This window comes from Littorina saxatilis, linkage group LG15 (assembly GCF_037325665.1).
Source record: "Littorina saxatilis isolate snail1 linkage group LG15, US_GU_Lsax_2.0, whole genome shotgun sequence".
Classification (NCBI taxonomy): domain Eukaryota; kingdom Metazoa; phylum Mollusca; class Gastropoda; order Littorinimorpha; family Littorinidae; genus Littorina; species Littorina saxatilis.
This window is the reverse complement of record NC_090259.1, coordinates 41,919,776-41,946,818: the sequence shown is the minus strand read 5'-3', so window position 1 is coordinate 41,946,818 and position 27,043 is coordinate 41,919,776. Positions and strand designations below refer to the sequence as shown.

Here is a 27,043-nt window from a genome sequence, read left to right as displayed (position 1 = left end):
GTAAAGATAATTGATTTATGCTATTATTTCAGGCATCTGGTGTTGTTTATTTTCCTATCTTTAATCAAGGATTTCGTCCTTGAACTGCCCAGTTTAGAATAAATGTTTCCACAGTGATGTTCACACTTCAGTCACACAACGAAACATGTAGACAGCAAGTTAACATTGCGCAAAGCCTGTTTCTTGCGGACAAAACTGCAATTATCCTGGTATTTTTATTTGCGACAGTAAGACACTACATGACATCGACACCATTAAACAGTGAAACTTTTTGAAATGGCGGTGGGCTGCTTTCATGTGCTAATACTAATAGTGATCCTGACATTTTTCTTGCGAAACGGTCAAAGGGAAGTAATAAATGAATTTCGTTTGTTAAACGAGCACACGTGATTTCCGATCTCAAACTAGATCTGAAATCATAAGATTTTCTGAGCAGTGGCGAAACGCTGATGGCTAGTGATATCGCAAGCCGTTTTGGAAGCAAATAAGCACTGTCAGACATATGCCGAATAAAATTTGAGTTGAGTTGAGTTGAGTTGAGTTGAAACACGATTACAGCAGTTAAAACTTTTTGATCATTGATTTTTAGGAGTACGCAATATCGGACAGTCACACTACAAAAAGACAATGCGTTAGTGCATAGATCGGTATTCTCAAACGTCACGAACAGACAGTACGTTGCTACTATATTATTTTACTGTATTATCAAAACCTCACAGTCCCATTAAAAATGTGTGGTGTGTGCCGAAAAACAACCATATGAGATTCAGTCAGTGGGACCCTGAATCTACCTGGGGTTAAATCGGGTTATTGACTCTCATTGCATGAATTTTTAAACTGAATATACATTACATGTACTACTGTTCGTGTTGTTTTTGTGATCCAGTGCAATTTCTGTGTATACCTTAGAATCTCAAGGTAATTTTTGAACGGGGCATACAGATGATACATGTTGCCATGATCACAGAGTGATACGTGTATTTTGCTTATCAGGTGTCAGTGCAGAAACTCCAAGAGGGAACGAAATTCAAATATCTGGAAAACCTGGATGAGGAGAAAGACAGCCTAACAGCACATCTTCCTATCAGTGTTTGCTCGGACATCTACTACCTTCAAACTGCATACTATGCGTAGGCCTACACACAGGAATATGGACGACTCAACCTTGATCAAAATGGGTAAGTAACACAACACAAACAGATGATTTCCATTATGATAGATTTATTTATCTGAAAGTAAGATTGACAACAGAGTGTACAATTTGTTTTCAAATACGAAAATATCACATTGGGTTAAAAAAACAAACCACCATCATATCATTAAAACTATTCTTTATTTCTAAACACATACATATCAGCATAGTTTATTCATGTAAACATCCTCATTTCGGTTCCCAGTCTATCTGAAATCAAGGTAAGGTATGCCAACAAAAATAGCGATCACACAGTGCTTCAGCATGAATTTGAAAACCTGCTCTACGTCACATAGACACAGCATGTCTTATGATTCTATCCACCCTCTCCAAACAAACACGTACACGTTTTCTCTTGTACGAATGTCTTAAAAGCTCAAACTAAGCTGCTGTTTTATTCTGTCTTGCTTTGCAGGAAATACAGGCACGTCGCTTACCCATAACAGGCAGCTGGTGCGCTAGCGAGTGGGGTTTCTCGGCAGAAGCATCAGAGTACCATTACCAACCTGTGCAGTCAAAACAATCAGAAATACTTTCCCAAACGGATGAAGAGTGGGGTTCAAACTCCCTGAGCTACAGAAGGCTGAAATATACTTTTACAAATCGTGTGACTGTTGAACAGATTCCTGCATGGTTTGAAGATGATACTGGGTTGTCACGTGGTCCGGTACATGGTTCACGTTCTGCAACATTTTGTTCCAGACTTTTTTCACTGTTGGTCTACTCCTGCATCAGGTAGTCAGTCCATGAGCCGGTCAGCATAGCCTGTGTCCAGTATTGTCCGTTTGCCTGTTGCCTGAAACATGGTTGTTTGGAAGTAACTAACGATCTCTGCACACATTTTAACATGTGAATAATAACAGAAAAAGTTTGTCAAAAGTATACATAGTTTAATTTGCATTTACTTCAAGGCCAGACTTTCTTCTCGTTCATTATTTCTTCATAAAGATTCTGGAAATTAACAAAATGTTTCCCCTATCAAGGCCCCCTAACTTTTTTTTTTTAAATGCAGGTCGGTTTGTTGTCATCTGTGCATTACTACCTCTTGCCACCCGTGCGGTCATTGCCACCAGGTATCTCAACAATCAAACCGTCTATACAGGCTTAAAGGCACGTCCTTTTTCAAAACAGGATTGCTCACTACACAGATCTGCGAAGACTTTTACATAGAAAAAAAATCTCTTGACTTGAACATATACCAGGAATAAACATGAGGGCCCCAAAGGGTTTAAAATCGTGATCGTGATTGGCGTTTTTTGACCTTTCTGTGACCGTGATTGCCGAAATTTCCCTTTCTGTGATCGTGATGGGACTTTGCCCGTGATCCGTGATGACAAAAAAATCAAGTCTCGTGATCGTGATCGTCATTTGTTTTCGTGATCGTGATGGGCATTATTGCAAAGCATTTTATTTCCAACGTACATTTTTCACAGCTGTATCACTTTATGATCCTCTATTCGTCAAGGTGTTTGTGATCGTGAAAACAAAAATCAAGGTAACTGTGATCGTGAAAGCTAAAATTTCCCTTCCCGTGATCGTGATGATACCCCCCCTTTGGGGCCTTCAAACATCCTGACTGGTTTTTGGAGCTGGATTCTTTTAGGGAATGTTTTACACGTGTGGCGTTAAAGAAATTAATTCATAAAATTCTACATTCGCAAAGAGAGTACCCATACAGAGTGTTCAGTTCAGGTATTTTTCAAAACGGAAGGATGGCCATATCCCATGTAAAAGCCTGGTAAGATTTGAGATTTTGAACCCAATCGTTTACACGGGAAGGGCTGTCCATTTAAGAGGACGCATCCATGCCTGGATGAGAAATACACTGATAACACAGAAAAAGCACGAGTTTAACCTGCATATTCACAAAACTGGTTCAGAGGCCCGGTAAAGGGAACACATGTTAGTTATTTTAAGAGAACATCACGAAGACCTAATTATTAAATTAAAGCCTTTCTGCACGAATGTACATCTTCTATGAATTATATTCTAAAACGCCACATGTGTAATTCATTCCACACACAAAATCCAGCTCCAAGAAACAGTGAGGCTGTTGATTATTGGTATGTGTTCAAGTCGACAGATGATTTTTCCTGTGTAAACTGAGCCTTGGCAGATCTGATATAGTGAGCAAAGACCTGCATTTTTTTAAACGTGTTCAGAGGCCTTGAAATGGTTAAACATTTTGTTTATTTAAAGTAGTCTTTATGAAGAAAAAATTAACAATAAGGAAGGCAAATGGGTTGAAATGCAAATTAGATTCCTTTTGACGAACTTTTTATGTTCTTCTTCACGTGTTACATTATGCGTACGTAGATCACAAGATATTTTCGAAAAAAATTCATAGATAAGCCAATCTGCAAACGGACAAAAATTCACAATATTTATGAAGCCAATAAATTTGACTCAAGAACAAAGCTTATGTGTTTGAGGTGATGTGCATGGGTATGAATGTTGAATGAGTCCGTCAAAGATACCCTCCATGTCGCCTTACAGTGGAACCTACCATTAAAATTATACCACCTTAAATTACCTTGCTCTTTCAAATGTACTGCTTAAAGTTAAACTTCTTGAACATGCAACTCTTGCTGTCTACCATAAAGACCATCAGGTCAACAACATACTCGTGAATGTTTCGTGATGGTCTATAATTAAAAATTTCAGAAAATACCCTTTTTTATATTTTTTATTCGGAAGCATACTAACTTTATTTGAAACTACTTCGACAGATATAGTTTTGCATGTTGACGGGAGGTGAGTTACGAAAGAAATTCAATCCATATGTCGCTCAGCACAGAAAGCATAAACGATTAACATGAGTAGAAATGAACTTGTACTTGTTTTCATAATGTATTATTTGGATGGTATCTGTCAAAGACACTTTCTCGTTTTTTGCAAAGCTAGAATAAGGCACTCATTTTCAAAACAAAACAAAACAAAAATCTTACGATGAATGGCACGTTGGTTTTCTCCTGTGGTGATTCTGGACGGTAGGAACAGGACTGGTCAACAGTTGCGTTGTGATCACGGAGAACCGGGAAATCTGGAATGGTCACGGTGTCTGTGTCTAGTGACCTGTTCTGACCAGTGGCCGTGAGTGATGATGAAAGGTCTGGAAGTAAAAGAAGAGAGAAAATGAGTGTGAGTATAAATCAATTCATAACTCATAACTCATAACTCATAACATTTTATTGATCCAACAAAGGAAATTAAATTGGTCATCAGCACATATAGGTCATTAATTAATAATTATAAAAGAATAAGAGAAGAAAATTCATAAAACCCATGATAAAAAATACCCTTTTTTCTTGCACACCTGACACACCGACACACCAATACACATGCATACATACCTACATACATACCTACATACATACATACATACATACATACATACATACATACATTCCATGTTAAAGTGTAGTTAAGAACATCACAGTAATTATATCATTGTTTGGATTAACAGATAAGTTTTTATGTAAATTATGATAACAACAATCCATAATTAACGCTATTGCACTACCAAAGAAGAGACCAACCAAACACATAAAACCAATAACAGTAATCATCATCAGTTATCACAGGTATCACAGTAGATTAGCCATCAGGTAGTTAGACTCAATTGGGCAAAATATAGTGTCAACACCATCACAACAAAGATAGAGCTCATTTTCACAGCACTAGTTATGATCAAAGGTCAAACAGTCATCAAATCATATTAAATCTATCACTAAGAGGTACATTTAAAAGGCATCACTGATAGTCTGTGGCCAGGACAATGGCTCGGTTGCTGTTAAAATATCTCACAGCTGCAGGAAGAAAAGAACGCCGAAAACGCTCCGTTCGACACCTAGGCATGAGAAACCGAGCGTTCCGTGTGATGCGGAGATCCATCAGTGCGTCGTGGAGGGGATGCCCTGGGTCGAACAGAATAGCTCTGGACTTACTGGCAAGCCTTCTTTCGACAAGGACTTCAAGGGTGTCAAGGCTCTGGCCTACAGTAGAACTCGCTTTCCTTATCAGCCTGTTCAGCCTGCCAGTGTCCCTTGCAGTGGCATTCCCTCCCCAACACACTGATGCAAACACCATCACACTGCACACCATACTCTGATAAAACATGTACAGCATCTTGTTACACACATGAAATGATCTCAGCTTGCGCAGGAAAAACAATCTTGACTGCGTCTTCTTAAAAGTATGCTTCTGATCTATACAGTACACTGAACATTTAGACACCCTCTGGAAGTCGTCTGGATGTGTATCCATGTTGTAGCAATTAGACTGGTTTTGCGTCTCTCAGTCAATGCAGAAAGATTAATTCCCTGCACAATTCGTAATCTTCTTGTCTCTAGCATGCAGGTGTCTGTTTACCTTACCGGTTGCACATCCACCAAAAGTTTAGATCTGGTAAAAATAGCATTAAACCATGATTCCAGCAAACGCTGCCAATTTCATGAATTGATATCAGGGGATAGTTTGTGACTGAATGGAATAGATAACGTGACACACGCATTGTCTTACGTGTCCACAGCTCAGACCGTTCTGTAACTCTGTAGATCTAGCCTGTGGCGCATCTGTACTCCAGCGAATATCACCCGGACCCAGACACACTGTTCTGCACCAATTCGTATTCTCTGCGCAGCAAAACAATGTTTACGTATGCATGAAAATAAAAGCATGTACTCTGACCTTCAACGCATTCCTTCTTGTGAGATAATCCGCTGTTCGTATGTCGCCTCGGAGTTTCGATGGCTCGTCGTAATACTGCCCTCTCCGGACTTTTATGAAGGGAAGACACTGCCAGTGGTCAACACATTTGTTTCAGGGATGAAACGCCAACTTTTGTGCTGCAGAAAAATGGCGAAATCTGTGTCCAGAAAGTGCCCGACACTTTGAAATCTGCACGCTTGTGCTGCACACATCTCTTCCATTTCCACAAGAGACTCAGAGTTTTATGAGGGAAAGTGTGCTATGAAATGCTTGGGGACATTGACGAGTTGTTGCAGTTTGCGGCTGCTCTCCACCGAGGCATTCTTTTCGGGCATACAGTGGTGACTTTTCTGTGTGAAAATCAAGCTGGTACTAGTGGTAGAATCAACACAATAACTTGTGACGTCACAGTGCACCGACGTCACAGTGCACCGAAAACCACGTGACCACTACTTGACCCCAGGCGACTTGTCTTGGTTAGCCCCGCAACACTAAATCTTCAACTACAACAACAACAATTTTTTTTCAATTTTTAAAATATTTTTCCAGAGATGTTTGTAACATTTGGCATTCGATTTTCAAGTTTTTGGAGATACTTAAAAACCTTGGACTTTTTCTTTAACAATGTGCAAATTGTGCAGAACGAGTCAGAGAGGAAAGGGATAATACCCTCTGAGAGCGAACGCAGAAAATCATCATGTTTAACAATGTGCAAATTGTGCAGAACGATCGAGTCAGAGAGGAAAGGGATAGGAAGGGTTGTACAGCCCTCAGAGTCCAACAAATGGTGTACTCGCCTTTGGCTAGTGATTCTGAAAATTTACTAGCCAGAGAGCAAACTTTACTAGCCAAACCACCAATATGTTTCAGCAACTTTACTCGCGTTTGGCGAGTAGATGAACATTTCTACTCGCCAGTTACATGTTTCTACTCGCCATGGCGAGTAAATTACTCGCAGACCTGTTTACCCCCAAAGCTTGACAAGAGTAATGGTCAAGTAAAAAAATAGTAATCTGATGACAAAAATAGTAATCTGATGACAAAAATAGTAATCTGATGACAAAAATAGTAATCTGATGACAAAAATAGTAAACCAGTGGTTACAAACGCCAACATTAGCAACACAAACCTATTTTGAAGCAAAGCGGCATCTTAAAATCGTAGTCTGGTCTCAAATGGAGTATTTTTCTCAAAAAATCCTAAAAAATAGTAATAAACTACTCCAAAATAGTAAGGGTAAACAGATCTGTTAACTAGCCACTTTCAGGCCTGTAGTAGTAATCTGAATAACCTCGAAATATATCTTAATAATAATAACTGGACATTTTTAAGTGCCTAACTTAAGAGCCTATGGCTCTAGGCCCTTTACAAAAGAACATATACAAAATAGAACAATTAAATGTACAACCTACATAAACCTACATCTTGTCAGTCTGACAACCCTTTATCTAAATAAAATACGGAGCGGCATGTATCACCCATCACCACTATCTCAATCTCCAAAAGACACCATTCTTTTCACTGCTCATGCCAAATTCTAATCTTCACACATGGAGGGCCGTTGTTTGAAGTCCTTTAATTTATAGACCTATCCTTGCTAGTTTTCCTGGTACTGAATATTCCCTTTGCCCTCTCCTGACATTCCATTAGTTACAAAAAACAAATCACACACAGACATAGACACATATACAGCTGAATCCACCTACAAAAACCTCCCAAAATCTAATAAAACCAGGTCTTAAAAAGTAGGGAGTCTTAAAATGGAGATAAATCTACAAAGGTTATGAACAGAAAGTCACGGAATCCCGGCCGGGCCGGACAACTTTATGTGCAGACTCAGAGACGGTATCCATGCCCCATCCCCGTGTCACCACTGTGGCACGTAAAAGACCTTGGTCATTCTGCCATAAGTGCAGGTGGCTGATGACACCTAAACACGCATACATCTGGGTAGCGCGGTTCTGTTGCTGCCACCTTTCCAATGGGAGGAAGCGACCCAAATTTCCCAGCGATGGAACAATAAAGTAATGAAAATATATAAAAACAATACAACAAAAAATACCTGTGCAGACACACCTGGTCAGAGCGACTCTGTTGCTGCTTGCTTTCCACTGGGAGGAAGCGACCCAAATTTCCCAGTGATGAAACAATAAAGTCATGAAATGAAAAAAGAAGAGAAAAAAAAAGTCTACCTGCTCCAAAGTAGGTGAACTTTGCAAAGTTGATGAGGGGCATGCCCGCCAGCGAGAAGAGGTCCTGCCGTATACTGAAGTACGGGGGTTTCTCGATACGAGTACTGTTGACAAGGTCTGCCAGTCTGGGGAAGTCAGCTAGAGTTGCTTTGGGCAGGTTGTAGTCATAGACGTAAGGATAGTAGAATAACAGTTGTTCAGCTGCAAACAAACAACAGCAATAATGCATTTGTTAATATCTGACTTTCAAATAAAAAAATGTCTGATTCTGTCAGGCATTGACAATAAAACTCCAGTTGCAAACACAAACAAAGTAGGTAAAAAGAATTATGAAGTGTACATTAATTTTTCAGTTTTCCAACTGGTTTTTTTAACACACACACACACACACACACACACACACACACACACACACACACACACACACACACACACACACACACACACACACACACACACACAGAAACATTGATAAATAAATCTGTTGTGTGCTTGGCACAAGGTAACACAGCAGTGCAAACTTACCTTACATGAGGGCATCCAACAACAGAACCACAGCAGTGGTGTAATGCAAGGGACATAACCTTGTCTGAGACTAGCATGTTCAAAAAATGTTCACAAACTTTATCATACAAAATGTTTTTAATAAATAGTGTTGAACACCACAGTCCATTCCAGGAGGGGTGTGAAATGTTTGAACACCTAAAGCACTACCCCCTCATCTGATTCTGACACTGGCAATCAGTTGTTTTTGTTTTTTTATATATATAACTGTCATGAACAAGATGATACATAAATCATAATGGTCTTGGGCACAGTAATAAAAGGCCAGAGTTTCTCGCAATGGCTTCTATGATACCTACGCTACTTTCTCCTAAAGGGTCCCTGATTTGTTCTTCCTCAAAGAACCCATGACTTTTTCAATACATGTATATAGCAGCAACCAATATAATGGTCACATTATCTTTTCTGCCACCCCCCGCGGGTTAGGGGGAAGAATTTACCCGATGCTCTCCAGCATGTCGTAAGAGGCGACTAACGGATTCTGTTTCTCCTTTTACCCTTGTTAAGTGTTTCTTGTATAGAATATAGTCAATTTTTGTAAAGATTTTAGTCAAGCAGTATGTAAGAAATGTTAAGTCCTTTGTACTGGAAACTTGCATTCTCCCAGTAAGGTAATATATTGTACTACGTTGCAAGCCCCTGGAGCAAATTTTTGATTAGTGCTTTTGTGAACAAGAAACAATTGACAAGTGGCTCTATCCCCTCTCCCCCCTTTCCCCGTCGCGATATAACCTTCGTGGTTGAAAACAACGTTAAACACCAAATAAAGAAAGAAAGAAAGAAATCTTTTCTGCCAGTAAGAATTGCAATTGAATTATGAATAATGGTAACTTCAGCCAAAGGACGCACTTGGGACAGCTGAAGGTGTCCCTATGTTGCAGGTGGCCTGTCATGACAGGTATGTTTTGGTCAAAATAATAGACAGAAGATGTCTTCTCTTGGGAGGTGTCCTCTAATCGTAGGGGCTCACATTATAGAAACACGTACCACTGTGTAACCGAGTGCCCGAGGCACAAGAATTACCCTTGAGATTTTAGAGCTAATTTTTAAGCCCTACAAAAACTGCTGTGGGTATATACGCAAAGGTCCCCAAGTGCATCAAGGGGACAGCAGCGGCCCGACCCCATCTACACAACTCTACAATGAGCGTTTCTGGGATGATAACGCCAGACAACTCCTGTGATCTTGCCACGAGGTGGCGCCAGTTACCAGCCGAAAGAAAGAAGGGGCATAACCTCACCAGAACCGACCATTGTCTGTTTACCGTATAAAATGCATGACTTACACACGAACTGTTACCAAACTGATGCACCAATGCAAGTTTTTTGTCCTTTCTTGTGTGATCTTGCCGCGAGATGGTGCCAGTTACCAGCTGAAAAAAGAGGGGGCATAACCTCACCAGAACCGCCCATTAACCTGCGACTGACGTACAAGAAACATCGAGCTACTAAAAATAGCCCACGCTCAAGCCCTCAAGGCAGGCAGACAACTCTGCAGATTCTGCTGTGAAGGTTCACGCAGTAGTCCCCTTGTCACAACAGCTATGAACATTTTCCAGTTTATCAAAATGAACGTCCACCCCAAAGCCTCACCTAGTATGCCCAAACTTTTGTAGGCAAATGAAACGCACAAGAAAGATTGTCCAAAGTCACAAGCGTTTGACGCCCACTGGTATCCGTCTTTCTGTTCAGGTGGGAATTGTGGGGCGCTGTGAATCAACCAGAACCCAGACTTGTTGTCAAAGCCGAGCACTCCTAAACACACAAACAGAAAACAACTGCAACATTTTCCCAACAGATTCAAAGAGGAAAAAGTTACCATACAGAATCAAATAAGAAAAATGTTCAAGCTTAAAAAAAAAACATTAAGAAAAAAAAGTCAAAATGCATTTGAAAAAGTAAAAATTCAACATTAAAGGCACAGTAAGCCTCCCGTAAACCATCACAGATACTGTCAGGCTTTTACACACAGTACAAACACCATTTCATTTAAACACTCACCGCTTGAGAACATTCTAGGTGCCCTCCGTAAAGAGCGAGCAATTTCCATCGTGAACCTGTGTAATCCAGTGTCCCTTTTTTTCACAATTTAGCCGCCAGTTTGTCATTTCAATGCAAATCTCTGTAAGCTTATCTGCAATAGCACATTATTGTGTACCTTTGAATCTGAAATTCAACATTGAAACGGCTGCAAACTAGAGCAGTGGCGGTTAACAGTTCAGAGGAACTGGCGCCAGGCAGCGTCGTCTGCTACGAGAACCACGACCTTGCGTGACCCTGCTTCCAGGCTATCTTTTTTTAAACTTTCAAAACTTCGTATTGTTCTGATCTTGTCTTGATGAAAAAAGATTTCTTTTATGATTTAAGAATGTTTGTGTTACAAGCTGTAAATTTATCATTTAGATTTCAAAAGTTAGGTCAGAAGAGCAAAAAAGCACCGTCCGATTGTCTGACAGACAATCCGCAAAATGAATTCTTTGAAAATTGCTAGCTCTTTACGTAGGGCACCTAGGATGTTCCTGTTCGGTGAGCGTTCAAACGGAAGGGTGTTTGTACTGTGTGTAAAAAGCCTGACAGTATCTGTGATGGTTTACGGGAGGCTTACTGTGCCTTTAACATACAGAGTGACAGTCAAATTACAGTAGAAAAAAGTTTAAAAAAAGAAACAAACAGTAAAAATGCATTTAAAGTAGCACATAGAGTGAAACCATTCACATTATTATAATGTTAAAAATGTTAGTATATCACAGGCTGTTAGAAAAAAAAGTCTTCATTTGTAATCTTCCACTTTCTAGATTTGGTCGGTTACCTTTTAAATGTCTTTGACTTCACGTGTAAAGTATCATGTATCTGATGTAGATGTTTCATCCTCCAAGCGTTTTGGTTGCCGTGAACAGTGGAACCCCCCTTTTACCCCCCCCCCCCCCCCCCCCCTCCAATACTCAATCTCATTTACAACCCTGTTTTATCAGACCTTTTTTGTTCATAACATCTGTTAATTTACTGTTATTGTCAGACTCCCTCTTTTTGTAAGACCTGATTTATGGAGGACTCAAAGCAGGGGTGCCACTGTTATAGAATGTTCCTTGGACTCAAAGCAGGGGTGCCACTGTTATAGAATGTTCCTTGGACTTAAAGGAGGGGTGCCACTGTTATAGAATGTTCCTTGGACTCAAAGGAGGGGTGCCACTGTTATAGAATGTTCCTTGGACTCAAAGGAGGGGTGCCACTGTTATAGAATGTTCCTTGGACTTAAAGGAGGGGTGCCACTGTTATAGAATGTTCCTTGGACTTAAAGGAGGGGTGCCACTGTTATAGAATGTTCCTTGGACTCCAAGCAGGGGTGCCACTGTTATAGAATGTTCCTTGGACTTAAAGGAGGGGTGCCACTGTTATAGAATGTTCCTTGGACTCACACATAGACCATTTATCCTGGACCGCCAACTAGCTCTCTCTCCGCTCTGTCTCTCTACATGGACCATTTATCCTGGACCGCCAACTAGCTCTCTCTCCGCTCTGTCTCTCTACATGGACCATTTATCCTGGACCGCCAACTAGCTCTCTCTCCGCTCTGTCTCTCTATTACGAGGTAGCGGCCTCTCGCATTTAGGAACCTACGCTTACATGGCAGTTTCAGAAATCAGGGGGATGTCATATCCGGTGTCGATTGTAAACATGGACGAAGTTGCCGAGGTAAGTTCTACAAATGCTAAAATAAACTCAGCTAAAGTGCATATGGAACATGTTTTTCGATGAGTTTTGTTAAGTTTAGTTTGGAGTTTTGGAAAATCCAGTTCATTGTCACCTCCCATTGTCACAAATAACTGGAGCGTGCTTTCTTTTCACTGTCTTCGAATCGCTGACCTTTCAAACCGGACGCTAAGCGCCCCTGAAAGTCGAGCGTCGTAACCTCGAACTCGAAGGGTCACGTGACGAGTTGGCGGTCCAGGCTATTTGGTCTATGACTCACAGTAGCAATTGACTTGATAAAAAAATAATCAACCGTGTTTTTCATTTCTTGTAAAACTATGCGTGTAACAAAACGGTGTCTTTTTTTCTTGACGCAGCGTAGATATATATGTCTACAATGTTTCTCACAGTCGTCACCTCTTTCTTAACCTTCACCATGCTTCCTGTGGTCGTGGACGACCCAGAGCCTCTCACCAATCTCTGTATTTCTGAAACTATTGGGAGTTTTGGATTGAGACTTCATGTTATCCTCACACTCCATAGAACCTTTTCATTGACACATTTTTGATGGATTATCTTTGTAAACAAACAGATAAACAATGACTGGGCCGTGGACGACCCATATGGAATTAAAGAAGGCATTTTACGGTGTTTATCCCTATTTGGATGGCGTAGGTCGTTTACGACCCATACTCTGCAAAGAGGCGGTAAAGAGTGTATCCCTATTCGGATGGCGTTGGTCACGTACAACCCATATGTTTTACGTTGAATCCTTCTTTAGAAAGTATGGGTCGTACACGACCCACATCATCAGGACTGTGTAGTTCAAAGCGTGATCCGGTGAAGGTTAATCCCTGCCTTCTTACCTTTAGTATGGCCATGGCTGAGAGATTTGCTGCCTGAAGGTTTCTCATCGTTGAACATCAGATAGAAAATGCTGTCCTTCTGAAAAACCATTACATATATTACTGATCACAGGCATGATACATATAAGTTACACACTCCGAGTTCTGATTATCTTGCATATTTTCCCGAGGGTCGATTTTCAGGTATTACCGAGCCTTTGGCAAGGTCATACCTGAAAATCGACCCTCGGGAAAATATGCAAGATATTCAGGACGAGGTGTGTAAGCTATTTATCCCATTACTCCGACGTTTTCATTAAAAACACTTACTTTTTCCACTAAAACCTGCCCGTGCCTGTTTTCAGCTTGCCAAAAGCCTCCGCAGTCGAAATTCATGTCAATGAATTCATGCGCAAAGCTAGTTCCCATTTGTCAGCATAATGGACGGCGTCATTCGACTTGTATGTGGACATTCAGTCATTCATATTGCTTATAAAAAGGTCTGCTATCTGCTTTTACATTTTGAAAGTCATTTTAAAATATCCCTGTGTATATTTGACATCGGCTTTCGTTATACTCAATTCGGCATACCGGGTTTATATTTTTACCAGAATTGCGCACGATAATGGCAGCGCAACAAATTCAGTTCGGGCCGTGCTGGTTTGATCGTTGACCCAAGTCAGTTCGCATGCAGTGTTACTGTTTGTCAGTCGGGGATAGAAATGTTGGCTGTCATCGCGCTGTTCTGTTTCGGTTTTCACACGTGGATCACTTACATATTCAGTCGTCGGGTTTAGGTGAGCCAAAGCTTCAATACTTCGCCTGTTGTAGACGTTAAGCAATAAAGCTTGGAAGTTGTATGTCGGCACTGAGAGTCGGTCGCGGTACATCGCTTTCTACTTTGTCCCGGTCTTGAGTTTGAACACCTAAGCTAAGGTTGGCTACATCTAACACCTCACATCCTCTTCTCTTCCCCATATATCTTAACTGTATCTCCAACTTCTTTTCGTCTTCTTCTTTTCATTTTGATGCCACTCCCTCATTTGTCGCTGAACCCCGCAGTTTACTCGACTCGGATTCACACAAGCCCGTCTAGCAGACGACAGTTCGAACAGTCTTGAACCGCACGGTTGCAAGCAGATTCAGCTATCAATCGAAGCAATACACTTAAAGCCAAAGCAAATAACCAAATGAGAAAACCTAACATTTGATTCGACTTCATGGTGACTCTTCTGATAATTTTTTTGGCGTTGGAATGGATCTCAACGGGTTCCCAGCTACGACAACTTTTCCAGAGGTATGCACCGCAGGCTTGCCTTTGAGAATCGATGTCAGTTTCAGATTGAGTTTTCGAACTACCAGGTGACTGGGTTGTGTTCTGATTGCTCTCTCTCTCTCCCTCTCCCTCTCTCTCTCACGGTTCTGTGTAGATGGCTGTCTGTGTAAAAATTAGGGAGTATCGTCCCTTGATCTCACTCGCGATACTCGTTGAACATGCCTTTGACCATGCAGTCGCTTCAGCCAGCGAAATATCTCGACTCCGCTCTTTAAATCCATGCAGAATGTGCGTATCGTATGAAGTATTCTTTATTTTCTCAATATTGACACATGTAGGCCTGTACCTATACGTGATATTGACTTTGACACCATAAAATATTTCAGTCGTATGTTGAAAAAAGTAGTCCATCTGTAAACTCTGAATATGCAGATGACCTCTATAAATTATTCAATTGTACTCTGAAATCAAAGACAATGACCAATGACAGTTGCGATCAAAACTCAGTTGTGATGGGTTATCCATATGGTTGTGATGGATAATATACGTTATTTGCGTGTTTGACCAAAATATGACATTTTACACAGATCGAGACAGTCATTGTTCTCCGAGACCGCGCTAGCGGTCGAGGTGAACAATGACTGTCGAGATCTGTGTAAAATGTCATATTTTGGTCAAACACGCAAATAACATTTATGTATCGATCGAATTCCTTTCAGGTACTTATGACTTTGTTGTTGTTTTGACGACTGAACGAGCACACACACACATGCATGCAATCCACATGTTACTATGCAATCAAACACATAAGCTTCATATTTGGGCGTTTCAGGTTGACCGAAACTTCAAAGGAACTACAAAACACACGTCATGTACTCACTTTGTTGTTGTTTTGACATTGAACAGCACACACACATGCAATCAAACACATGACGTTTTTTTTTTGAGTTCCTTTGAAGTTTCGGTCAACCTGAAAAGCCAAATTATAAAGTTTTGTCGGCCTCTGACGTCACATGACTCAAAGAAGGGAAATCCAATCTCCAATCGATACATTTCAGAATAATCACCTCCTCAGCTAACAGAGACAAAGAGGCAGGTCATGGGATAAATCATAATAATATCATAATACCAATAGCTTTTTAACTAACAGAAAACTGAGACTGCAGTACATGGCACAATTGCGGCAGTCCCGTGGCGGAAGGAAAGGTTTGTTTCTTGACTGATTGGTTTGCAAAATGACTGATTGATTCATGGCTGAGTCAGTCAATGGACCTCTAGTTGACAAAACCCAAGCCAATCCCTGGCAGACACACTGAAAGAAAGAAACAAACAAAAAGCAGCTGAATCAGAGAAACAGGCAATGAAGCTCAACTAGCTGACTCTTAAAAGACATTTTTTGTAGACACACCCACACACCTGTGCTTTGTAAATTTGTTGCAGGGTATGATACACAGCATGACCAGTGGTGGCGTTGATTGGCTGTGGGGACAGTGTCCATGAAGGGGTTTGACCGTCCATATAGTACTGGGCCACACCTTCCCCAAACTCTGTCTCCTTTTCATGTCGCAGCTTGGGCATTTTGTACACAATGAACCTGTGGAAAAAACAAGCACATATTTAGTTTAAACCGTGTTTATTCACGTTGATGTGTTATAACGCCATGGAATCTTGTAAACAAGAAAGGAGCATAACAAGTTAAACTTATAGATGTGCTCTTAGAGACAAAATAGTCAATTAAAGTAGCAGACAACTTTGTGAATGCATAATATATATTCAAACGAATATAATATGCATTAATAAAGAATAGCATTAGTAAATTATATTTAAAACAAGAGGCGAAGCCTTCAAGGCTCACGTAAGAAATCGACAAACAGTAACACAAACTCAATCACTCCGTCACACACACACACAGTACACACACACACACACACACACACACAGAAAGAGCATAGGTGAAACTGTGCAAGAAAGCGAGACACTAGATCTAGATCTGTCTGTCTGCATGTTATGTAGCCTACTTACATGGACACGGCTGCCAAATAGTCTCGGCCCGCTCAAAATAACAATCACCGAGACTTTCAGTAATTCCATCGCGTGACGTCTAACCCTCGTACGTCATAATGTGACGTCAATGTAATATGACGTCTTCAAATGTTAAAGTTTCTACCACAGACATACATACATACATACATACGCACGCACGCACAGACAGACAAAAGTTAGCATCGCATAGGCTACACTTCGTGAGCCAAAAACATAATATTCATGCACACTTTTCACATGCTGGCGGTCAGCCTAAAAAAAATGTGTCACCACATCTGACCACGTCTAACATGTATCTAACATTCGTTAAGTGAATGACACTCGGCTGTGTGATCCCAGCCTTCCCATAGGAACCATAGCACTTCCACTCTGGGTAGGAGCCGACAGTAGCCCGAAAAACCCACATGACCCTGATGGGATTCGAACCCACGACCTCCCGGCCCGCAGCCCGATGCGCTAACCACTGTATACCTGACCAACACCGCAGGTGCGGCAGTTCTCGGGCCTGGTTGACGCCAGGATATATTATGACAGTAAGCGTAGAGTGCTGCCCTGTCACGTAGTCTCAAACCAAAATGGAAATCCAAAGCATCATCATTATAATCATCCTCATCTCATTAATCATCCAAAATATAAATTGTCCTTGCTCTTGTGGCCCTTCATACCCGGAGCTCTCATGGTGACCTTGGTCTCAGTGTTCCTGTTCCATCCTTTCCTGAATAGTAGTTCTGCTGTCAGTCTTCAGCGTGTGACGTTCTGGGGGGTCGACGGAGGGACGTGGTGGCGGTCTGCTCTCAGGAGGGGACGCTCACTCAGTCTGGCTCCGCGACTTAAAGTCAATGTCGTTTGTAGGGGGCATAGTAGGTAGTGGGCTGCGTCCGTTAGCTCAGGACAGACCCACTACTGAACACCGTCGAAGTGACTCAGCAGAAGTGCAGTGTCATCTTCCGAGGGTAGCCTACCGCAGCGACCCGACATCCCCCCTGGAGAGTCTGTAAAATCGACAAGTCTGGCAGCGGAACAAAATTCAGAGGTGGTTGGAGCAGCGAGTGCAGGGACGGGGCGGTGTGAGAGCACAACGGAACAAAGGAACAGGTGTAAAGACAAAGAAAAAAAAAATAAAATTATGTATCTAACGAGCCTGATCATGACTGACACCAGAACTGGCATAAGTTTGCTGCACAATAGACCTTTTCGGTATCTGAGCAGCTCCCGCGAGACACGCTCTTTGTTATGCTTCGAACATCGCGCACGAGAACTTCGAACCTTGGCTTGTGCAGCTCGCACGATATCGCTGTATCGCATGCTTTGCTATGCTCTGAAGTTTGCGAGAGATTACGAGAGCTTGGAATACCGATAGGGTCTATTGATTTATTTTAAAAAGATTTATGATTGATTTCACCACACACACACCAGGGGTGAATCAGTTAGTTTGTAAAAGGTGGGGTGGGGGGGGGGGGGGCAATCAGAATTGAAAAGTGTACATCGAAGGCATGAAGCGGACCCGTGACTGCTAGTGCTAAGGGGTCCCGAAAAAATGTTTGTCCCAAGAAGCAAAATGGTGTTATCTGGTGTTATTTGAGCTTAGAAATTGCTACAATCTCTTTTTTGTTTGAGCTGGAGGGGGTGCACGTGCACCCAGTGCACTACCATGCACACCCCCCCCCCTCGTCCATCCCTGCATACACACAGTGACACACACAGTGACACACACACACACACAGTGGTGCCCGGATAAGACGCTATGTTTTTGGACAGGAAACACTATTTTTCAATTTCTGTCATGGATTCATCGGTAATCTTGAACTTTAGCGTGTTAAATTCATAGCTCAGAATCCAGTGGCATTCTTTACTTTATTGTGATACAAGTCCCTGTAATCAAGCCAAAGAACATTTGTCGTGAAATTAATTGACGGATTGAGCTCCAAACTTCAGCTTAGGCCAAAAAAAAAAATTGTCTGTTTCTGGTAACATGGCTAAAAAAAATAGGGTCGGTAGGTAGGGATTTTTTTTTATTTTTTTACCCCAAATGTAGACCAATAAAACTAACTTTAAAAATCGCGCAAAGAGACTGGATTCACTATACATAGAGACAAGACACTCAACACATTTACAAATCGTCAGCGGACTTTCGTTTTCACACGTTTTTGTTGTTCATTTTCTCACCCTGTCCTTTACCACCCAAAAAAATAAAAAAATGTTTTGAGTTTGGAAAAAAAAAGTTTAGGGTCGGCGCCGAAATTTAGGGTCGGTCGGGTGACCAGAAACAGACAATTTTTTTTTGGGGCCTTAGCTAGCATAATTAATTAATTGGGTTGTTTGATCGACGAAAATGGCGTACGTTGTCAACCAAGGGACATCATTTACACGATACTGTTGTCTCCTTGTCCCCTCATACGGATAATTCCTCTTTGACGCATGTAAACGAAATGCATTCGTACAGTTCATCGGAGTTCATTCTGTGACTTCAAATGGATCTAAAATGACTCCTTATGATTACAAGTGCAGGTTCTGCAAATTTGGAGGCTTAAATGCCTCTAAATTCTGAGCTATGAATTTAACACGCTAAAGTTCAAGATTACCTCTTCATCTACAATTTTGAGGTACTTGCCAATCCACTGGGTCTCCATTTTGATTCAAACACTGCATTGCTGACGACGAGAGTTGCACAGTACACAAAGAAATCGTCAGCAACAGAAGCAGACGACAATCCATGACGAACCGAACGATCTGGTCTGTCCTAACAACAGAGAAGGACGAAACCATCCTTCAGTGTCGTTCCTGAAAGAAAGAAAAAATCAAAACAGGGTTGTCAATTTTGCTGTAAGACGTTTCCATTGACCATCTGCTTTCGAAAGCGGAACCAAAACAATGCCCCGCCACCAGTCATACTTATTCCCATTTGGACCAAGTTGTCATGTAATTTGCCATCTGGGGTTAAGCCATTCATTTGGAAAGGTATGAAAGCCAGAAGATACTCTGATGTCACGTGTAGTGTAAGAACAGAAGACACATTTTCTTTCCTGCAAACTCAAGTTATATCGTCCTGTTTTATTCTTTCATTTCACAAAGAGAACAAGGATCGTGCAAGTTTTGATATGTCTTGTCTTTTAAGTGGAACTGAGCAAAACAGTGCTAAAGCGAAACAAAAACAAGTCGCGTAAGGCGAAATTACTACATTTAGTCAAGCTGTGGAACTCACAGAATGAAACTGAACGCACTGCATTTTTTTCACAATGACTGTAGTCCGCCGCTCGTGCAAAAGACAGTGAAATTGACGAGCCTGTTTAGTGCGGTAGTGGTTGCGCTGTGATGCATAGCACGCTTTAATTTCTGTACCTCTCTTCGTTTTAACTTTCTGAGCGTGTTATTAATCCAAACATATCATATCTATATGTTTTTGGAATCAGGAACCGACAAGGAATAAGATGAAATTGTTTTTAAATCGATTTCGGAATTTTTCAGAGCTTGTTTTTAATCTGAATATAACATACTTATATGTTTTTGGAATCAGAAAATAATGAAGAATAAGATGAACGTAATTTTGGATCGATTTATAAAAAAAATAATTTTAATTACAATTTTCAGACTTTTAATGACCAAAGTCAATCATTGATTTGTAAGCCTCCAAGCTAAAATGCAATACCAGAGTCCGGCCTTCGTCGAAGATTGCTTGGTCAAAATTTCAATCAATTTGATTGAAAAATGAGGGTGTGACAGTGCTGCCTCAACTTTTACACAAAGCCGGATATGACGTCATCAAAGACATTTATCCAAAAAATGAAAAAAACATCTGGGGATATCATACCCAGGAACTCTCATGTAAAATTTCATAAATAGGCTAGGCAGATTTCATCAGATTTCACCTCCTGTGTGAACAAATTGCTATAAAATTTATTTCACCTTTTTTGTACTCTACATGCATCCATTGATCAGGTAAAACCGAGTTGGCCAACGTTTTCCCATGCAAACTATATTTTTGAAGCTTTTAAAGAATGATGACAACTGCGCAATAACGGTATTCCGAATATGCTCCGTCCCTCACCTCTCACGTCTATAACATGTCTTATTTTAAGGGATGTGCCATATGTCACTCATATAGTATGTAAGAAAAGCACATTCAGTTGATAAATAGGTTCCAAGGGCGGATCTGGGGGGGGGGGGGGTTACACGGGTTACGTAACCCCCCACCCCACCCAAAAAAGCATTTTGGTAAGAGGTTTCAGAGGTAATTTATTGGCTCAGGATGCACCAGATAGCTCTATTTTGCTTCTTTGGATAAAAACAAATTCCGGGGGGGCATGCCCCCGGACCCCCCTAGAGGCTTAGGCGTCGAAGGCGCCGTCAGTAACCCCCCCCCCCCCCCCTCCAAAGTGAATTGATCCGCCCTTGGGTTCAATTGCATTTATTTAACGCGAAATAACGTAGCCGAAGCTCAAATCTAGCGCATTCGGTGTGGTTTCACAGGGCGCGTCTCCCGGGTCGCGTTTGACAGGTATGTGAGTTGACAATTACTGTGCTGATATTCTCCCTCCTTTACCCGTTACTGTTGCATTACACATGTGAACATGCACACGCACACTCTATTCAACATGACCTCGTACTTACGCTAAAACCCATCTTCATCGTCTGATGTACCTACACAGGCAACCTCGGTCACAGTGTTGGCACAGCTCTCCCCTCTGCACTCTCTACAGCCAGACGTACACACGAGGCCGTGTTTTCGGCATGAACATCTTGCTGTTCGACACTCTGTCTTGCAATTGCATCGGATGGGCGGGGATATAGCTCAGTTGGTAGCGCGCTGGATTTGTATTCAGTTGGCCGCTGTCAGCGTGAGTTCGATCCCAGGTTCGGCGGAAATTTATTTCACAGAGTCAACTTTGTGTGCAGACTCTCTTCGGTGTCCGAACCTCCCCCCGTGTACACTACATTGGGTGTGCACGTTAAAGATCCCACGATTGACAAAAGGGTCTTTCCTGGCAAAATTGCTTAGGCACAGTTAATAATTGTCTACCTATATATACCCGTGTGACTTGGAATAATAGGCCGTGAAAGGTAAATATGCGCCGAAATGGCTGCAATCTACTGGCCGTATAAAATTTCATCTCACACGGCATCACTGCGGAGCGCCTAGAACTGTACCCACGGAATATGCGCGATATAAGACTCATTGATTGATTGGATTGGATTGGATGACATCGAGTAGATCACCAGGAGCAGCAGCAATGTCAATGAGAATAGGAAGCATGGCGCCTTGAACAATCTCCCATCCCCAGTCCATCGGATCCAGGAGGAACTGTTCTTGATGCAAGTGCATCTATTCTTGCACCTGGAAGTATGTTCTCATGGAATGGAATTTAGCTGCTGCTGATGTAGGTGGGAGTTTGCAGGGCTGAAACGATGAGGTACATGTAGAGACTTTCTGCATGTACTTGATGTAGCGGAGGAAGTTCAAAGTGTCTCTTTCCTTCCCCCCATAGAGTTCTACAAAGGCCCTTTCTCCTGCTCCTATCAGCTCATCAGTGTGTAACCGAGTGCCGAAACACTACGATCACCTCGGGAGGCGAAGTGCAATCAAACAGGATTGAAAATGTTAGAGCTAATTATTTTCTTAGCCCTATAAAAACTGTTATGCAAACCCGAAGGTTTCCATGAACATACAGACAATCGGAAACCACCAGATCCCATCACAAACAGAATTCTACAATACACCGGTGTTGACTTTTAAAGGCCAACAACTCGGGTGCAGAGTCTGCTGTGAAAGGAGCGGAAGCCTCCCCTGTCACAATCGCCCCCGTTTGAATGAACTTCGTCCCGAAGTTCCGAACCGGGGGAACACTGTCCATCCCAAGTTCGCAGAATGGGAACAGCACGAAAATGTTCAGTGGTCATATTATGCCATTACCTGAACATATCATGCCGAGTCCCATCCCTGCTCGCAAGCACCAGATGTAACCGAGTGCCGAAACACTACGATCACCTTGGGAGGCGAAGTGCAATCAAACAGGATTGAAAATGTTAGGGCTAATTTCTTAGCCCTATAAAAACTGTTATGCAAACCCGAAGGTTTCCATGAACATACAGACAATCGGAAACCACCAGACCCCATCACAAACAGAATTCTACAATACACCGGTGTTGACTTTTAAAGGCCAACAACTCGGGTGCAGAGTCTGCTGTGAAAGGAGCGGTAGCCTCCCCTGTCACAAGTGTCTCTGCAAGGACTGGCGCTGAAGACATGGGCCTGCTGCACGAACACTGTTGACTGGGTCAATTTCGTTAAACACATTGGTTTTCCAATCCCTAATGGACTGCTAATTGTATCGCATCCACCAAAGGCGTGCGCAAACAGGATGTTCTCACAAACTTGAGATCCAAGAACAGTCTGGACTTTTCTGATGTCCCACACTTTTGCAGCTGATTTTGCTGTCGATGATCTCACTGATGTGAAGAAGACGGGGCAGTGATCTGGCGTAAGATGGTACAACAGAAGGATGAGCAGATCGGTGTCCTCGCCAACCAGAATCACGTTTCCCTTCCTTGCCAATTCCAGAGAAGTCTTTACGACGAGCCTATCAGCATCAGCAGTTGTATGGACAGTGTCAAAGCCGTGCTGTGAAAAACGGGAACTAAGGAGGTTGATGAACCGCTGTTTGTTGTTTGGATTCGTCAGGAAACGCTCCTTTGGTTCGCACAGGACCATGTCACCCTCAAAAGTGATGGCACATGCTGTATTGGCTCTGCTTGTTCTTCGCAAATGGGCTGCATCTTTGGTGGTAGGTCCGCAGCTGTATCCATCAAAAACAACAGTTCCTTTGCCAAAATGACGAATGAGAAAGTCTGCGTAACTCGGAGTAAGCTGGTTGTATGTTGAACCACGGCACCAGGACAGAAGGTGCAACAGCAAGCCACCATCGATGACATATGTTACATCATCAGGAATAACACCATTTACCTGCTTTGTTGAAGTCCAGATGTAAGTTGCCAGTGCAGCCTTGGTACCTTGTCTTGGCAGACCACCCGAATCAAACAGCGATGCTGGGACACTGCACATCTCAAAGGCAAAGGCGTCCTCAAGACATCCGTTGGTGTTCTTCACAGTTGTCACTAGTCTCTGGAACAACAGCATGGAGTGAACATGTACTAGATCATCGTGCAGATTGGACGACTTGGCTTTCAGAGCCATGGTTACAGCTTGATCCTTCTTTTTAAAGGTGAAATCCACAACATTATTTCCGATCATGCTGCTCAGAATCTTGTTTCCTACGCCTTTTGCTTGTTCTGCATTCACAGTAGCTTCAGCTTCTTTTCCGCTTGAAATGGATCGGAGGGCTGTATCCACAGTGAAAGGGTTCCTATCAAGCAGATATCTCAAGATCAGCTGAATGTCTGTGTGATCTCGCTTCTGCCTTGCCACGCTCAACTCTTTGTGCTGCGTTTGTTGCTCGCTAGAATGGAATGCAACGTCTGTGACAGACTGCATTGCGTCGGGGATTTCTGCACAGGCAGGCATACACAGTAGTACTAGTAGGTGGGAGATCAATGCCATATGATTGCGCAGCATTCAGTTCAAATTTCCGTACCTCTGTGTAAGAACAGCTACAGCCAAGGTGGCTGAGGGTATCGATCAGAAACCGTGAACCGAATGATCGGTGCATTTGCACGCCAAGTGCAAACTGCAATGGTGCAATAACAGTGTTTGGCCTTCTGAGCTGAATGATTGCTTGTCCTATTGCACTGATATAATGTTAGGTAACCTTGAAAGAAATACATGTACGTATCCACTAACAAATGCACAGATTAATAAATAAACGCAACGTAAGTAGGTGAAGCTGAACATGGGAAAAAACTTATTACCTAACAGTCACATGCACGATCCACGTTGTTCTCAATGGACATAATTTCACAAGGCACATAGGCAAAGACTGAATCTGCAATCGCCTAACAATCATTATAATGCGAGCAGTGAAATGCGCCCCTGGGAAACAAACAAATATATCTATACATAGATGAGACCAATAAACTGCTTACGCCATGCTGATTAAGCTATGTGTGATGTTATTGAATAGTTTCCTTGGGTAGCTTGTGAAAAACTGTCCCTCCGAAAACTAAAATAAAATGTACGATATTTCGGACTCATCGCATGGTTTTTTCCCGGCCAACTCGATTAGATGTGTGCAGGCACACTGAAATGAATCAACTGCACCTAAAATGAATTTTATAGCAATTACTTCGCACACATCCAAACGCTTCCCAGCCTAAAAGATCGGTCCAGTAGTTTACTCTGAATCGCTCTACACACACACACACACACACACACACACACAAAGAGACACACACACACACACACACACACACACACACACACACACACACACACATACACCACGACCCTCGTCTCGATTCCCCCTCTATGTTAAAACATTTAGTCAAAACTTGACTAAATGTAAAAACAGGAAATGTTACGAGCAGTATAATTATGGAACGTCTAATAACTGACAACACAAAAACATTCACTGATACATCGACCAATAGGTTTCTAAAGATGACGAACAGACAAATACTAATGAGAAAATAAAGACTTATCTTGGGCGTTGCTTTTTCACAAATATGGAAGCGGCAGAGATGGTTTCAATCAGTCAGTCACGGTTTCACTATGTGTGTGTGTGTGTGTGTGTGTGTGTGTGTGTGTGTGTGTGTGTGTGTGTGCACGGTGTGTATGTGTGAGTGTGTGTGTGCACGGTGTGTGTGTGTGTGTGTGTGTATGTGTGTGTGTGCACGGTGTGTGTGTGTGCGTGTGCATATCACTTTACGTTGCGTCGTACCGTGGCTGGTACATGTATTAGACTTCATCGTCACAGCATAGCATCGAGTCAAGCATTATACTCACCCGTTCAGTAGTAGTAGGCCTAGTTGGGACTGACACACTTGAAATGAAAGTAACTTTTGATAATACCATATACCTCTGCTTTTTCGCGGCGCGGTGCGGTTAGAGATGATGTCTCAATATTTCCAGAAACTTGCCGCGAGTTCGTCAGTCGGACCACTCAATCATAGTGAAGGAACGACAAGTATGAGACTTTGCAAAACTGATGTCACCCAAAGCACAGTATCACTGAGCCGGCTTAAATGCAGCAAAGGAGTCACTGCATGGATTCAGAGGAACTGAACGATATAAAAGCCGCTGACTGAGGATATCAATTACTAAGCCAGAACAGAAACCGTAAGCAAGTAAACTCACTGCTGCCTGGGTAGTACAGTACAACTGATTTCAGTGCAGTTGTCACAAGTTAGGAAGCTAGTACTGTCAGCCTGCGACTTGAAAAAACCCGGGACGGCACCTGACCTAGCCGCTACATGTGATTCATAGTCCCATGCAAGGCTACATATTATAATGTGGGTCGTGTTAGATGGGTCCTCACATGATCACTGAGCAACCTGCGTTGCTGAAAGTAAACAAGCCAAGCATTCAGGAAGTATAAACCAGGCCCTTCAATCAGGAGTGGGCTTATGATATGCTGGGTGATCTTAGAATAACCCTTTTTAGCGGATGAGCGTATGATACGAAGAGCGGGGCACGAGGTGAGTGTCTGCAGAAAAAATGTAATAACTCCTAAAATACTAATTATCCTGCAACCATATTACAGTTGTCATAACCCGAAATGTAGCGCTACTTATTCACGTTGCTCTTTTTACAAAAAAATGCGTATCTATTGAATAACTATCCAAAACACAAGGCAGGTCGCTGATTTGTGGTCGGGTGCTCTTATGAAATACCCCCTGTGCGCTTATGATAGCTTGATTTTTCGGATCGGATGCGCTTATGACTGGTTTTTCGCTGCGCTGCCTAGTTTTTTGCTTGATGACCTGAATGATCTTAATTAAATGTTCTCATTTTACAGATCATGGATTATAGATGTTACCATTGTGGAGAAGGGTTCTCCATCTTCAAAGAAATCATAACCCACACACTTGATAAACATGAAGCACATAAGCTTCGGTATTGTTTTGTTCAGCTTAACACGGAGTGCCTAGAACTTCCGAAAAGAGGCTGAAACGGAAATCTTCCCGGCTGTCAGGACCTACTGAACCGAGCAGGGGAGACCGCGGTGTTCGCCAGTACTTCCGTGTTGACGAAACCAAAGTGTTTTCTCATGTCAGACATGGGATTGAGCTGGAGTAGCTGATTAAGTGTGTGTGTGTGTGTGTGTGTGTGTGTGTGTGTGTGTGTGTGTGTGTGTGTGTGTGTGTGTGTAGGACATGCAAATGTGTAACATGCGAATGTACTGACTAAACAGTATGTCTTTTTTATGCTGTGAGACAATGTTAATGATAACCGGGATATATTATGACCTGACAAGGCTTCAATGACTGTACATGCAATTTAATTACAGTTAATTAATAATGTGTGTGTATGCGTGTGTGTGTAGGACATGCAAATGTGTAACATGCGAATGTACTGACTAAACAGTATGATGTCTTTTTTATGTTGTGAGACAATGTTCATGATAACCGGGACATATTATGAC

The 27,043-nt window shown here is 42.1% G+C and overlaps 1 protein-coding gene and 1 long non-coding RNA gene across 7 annotated transcripts in view; one reads left to right on the top strand and one right to left on the bottom strand.

Moving 5' to 3' along the window:
* Positions 1-25,888, bottom strand: part of LOC138949358 (plancitoxin-1-like) — a 42,238-nt gene extending 16,350 nt beyond the window's left edge. For 2 of the 6 annotated variants that reach the window (XR_011450249.1, XM_070321160.1), the window contains exons 1-6: positions 25,405-25,788; positions 19,123-19,292; positions 15,885-16,062; positions 13,214-13,292; positions 10,251-10,412; positions 8,095-8,295 (exon numbers count right to left, since the gene is read on the bottom strand). Coding sequence is in view for 5 of the 6 variants with exons in the window: in XM_070321160.1 (XP_070177261.1) it covers positions 8,095-8,295; positions 10,251-10,412; positions 13,214-13,292; positions 15,885-16,062; positions 19,123-19,277 (775 nt within the window). In the remaining variant the exon portion in view is untranslated. Of the gene's footprint in view, positions 1-1,849; positions 1,989-4,140; positions 4,305-8,094; positions 8,296-10,250; positions 10,413-13,213; positions 13,293-15,884; positions 16,063-19,093; positions 19,293-25,404 lie in introns of those variants that run through there. The other 4 variants (XM_070321163.1, XM_070321162.1, XM_070321164.1 and 1 more) reach the window with 4 other exon arrangements.
* On the top strand, positions 1,106-3,609 carry LOC138949361 (uncharacterized). Its single transcript, XR_011450250.1, has 2 exons — positions 1,106-1,178; positions 1,608-3,609. It is a non-coding gene; the product is annotated as an uncharacterized lncRNA (long non-coding RNA).
* Positions 25,889-27,043: the final 1,155 nt, after the last annotated feature.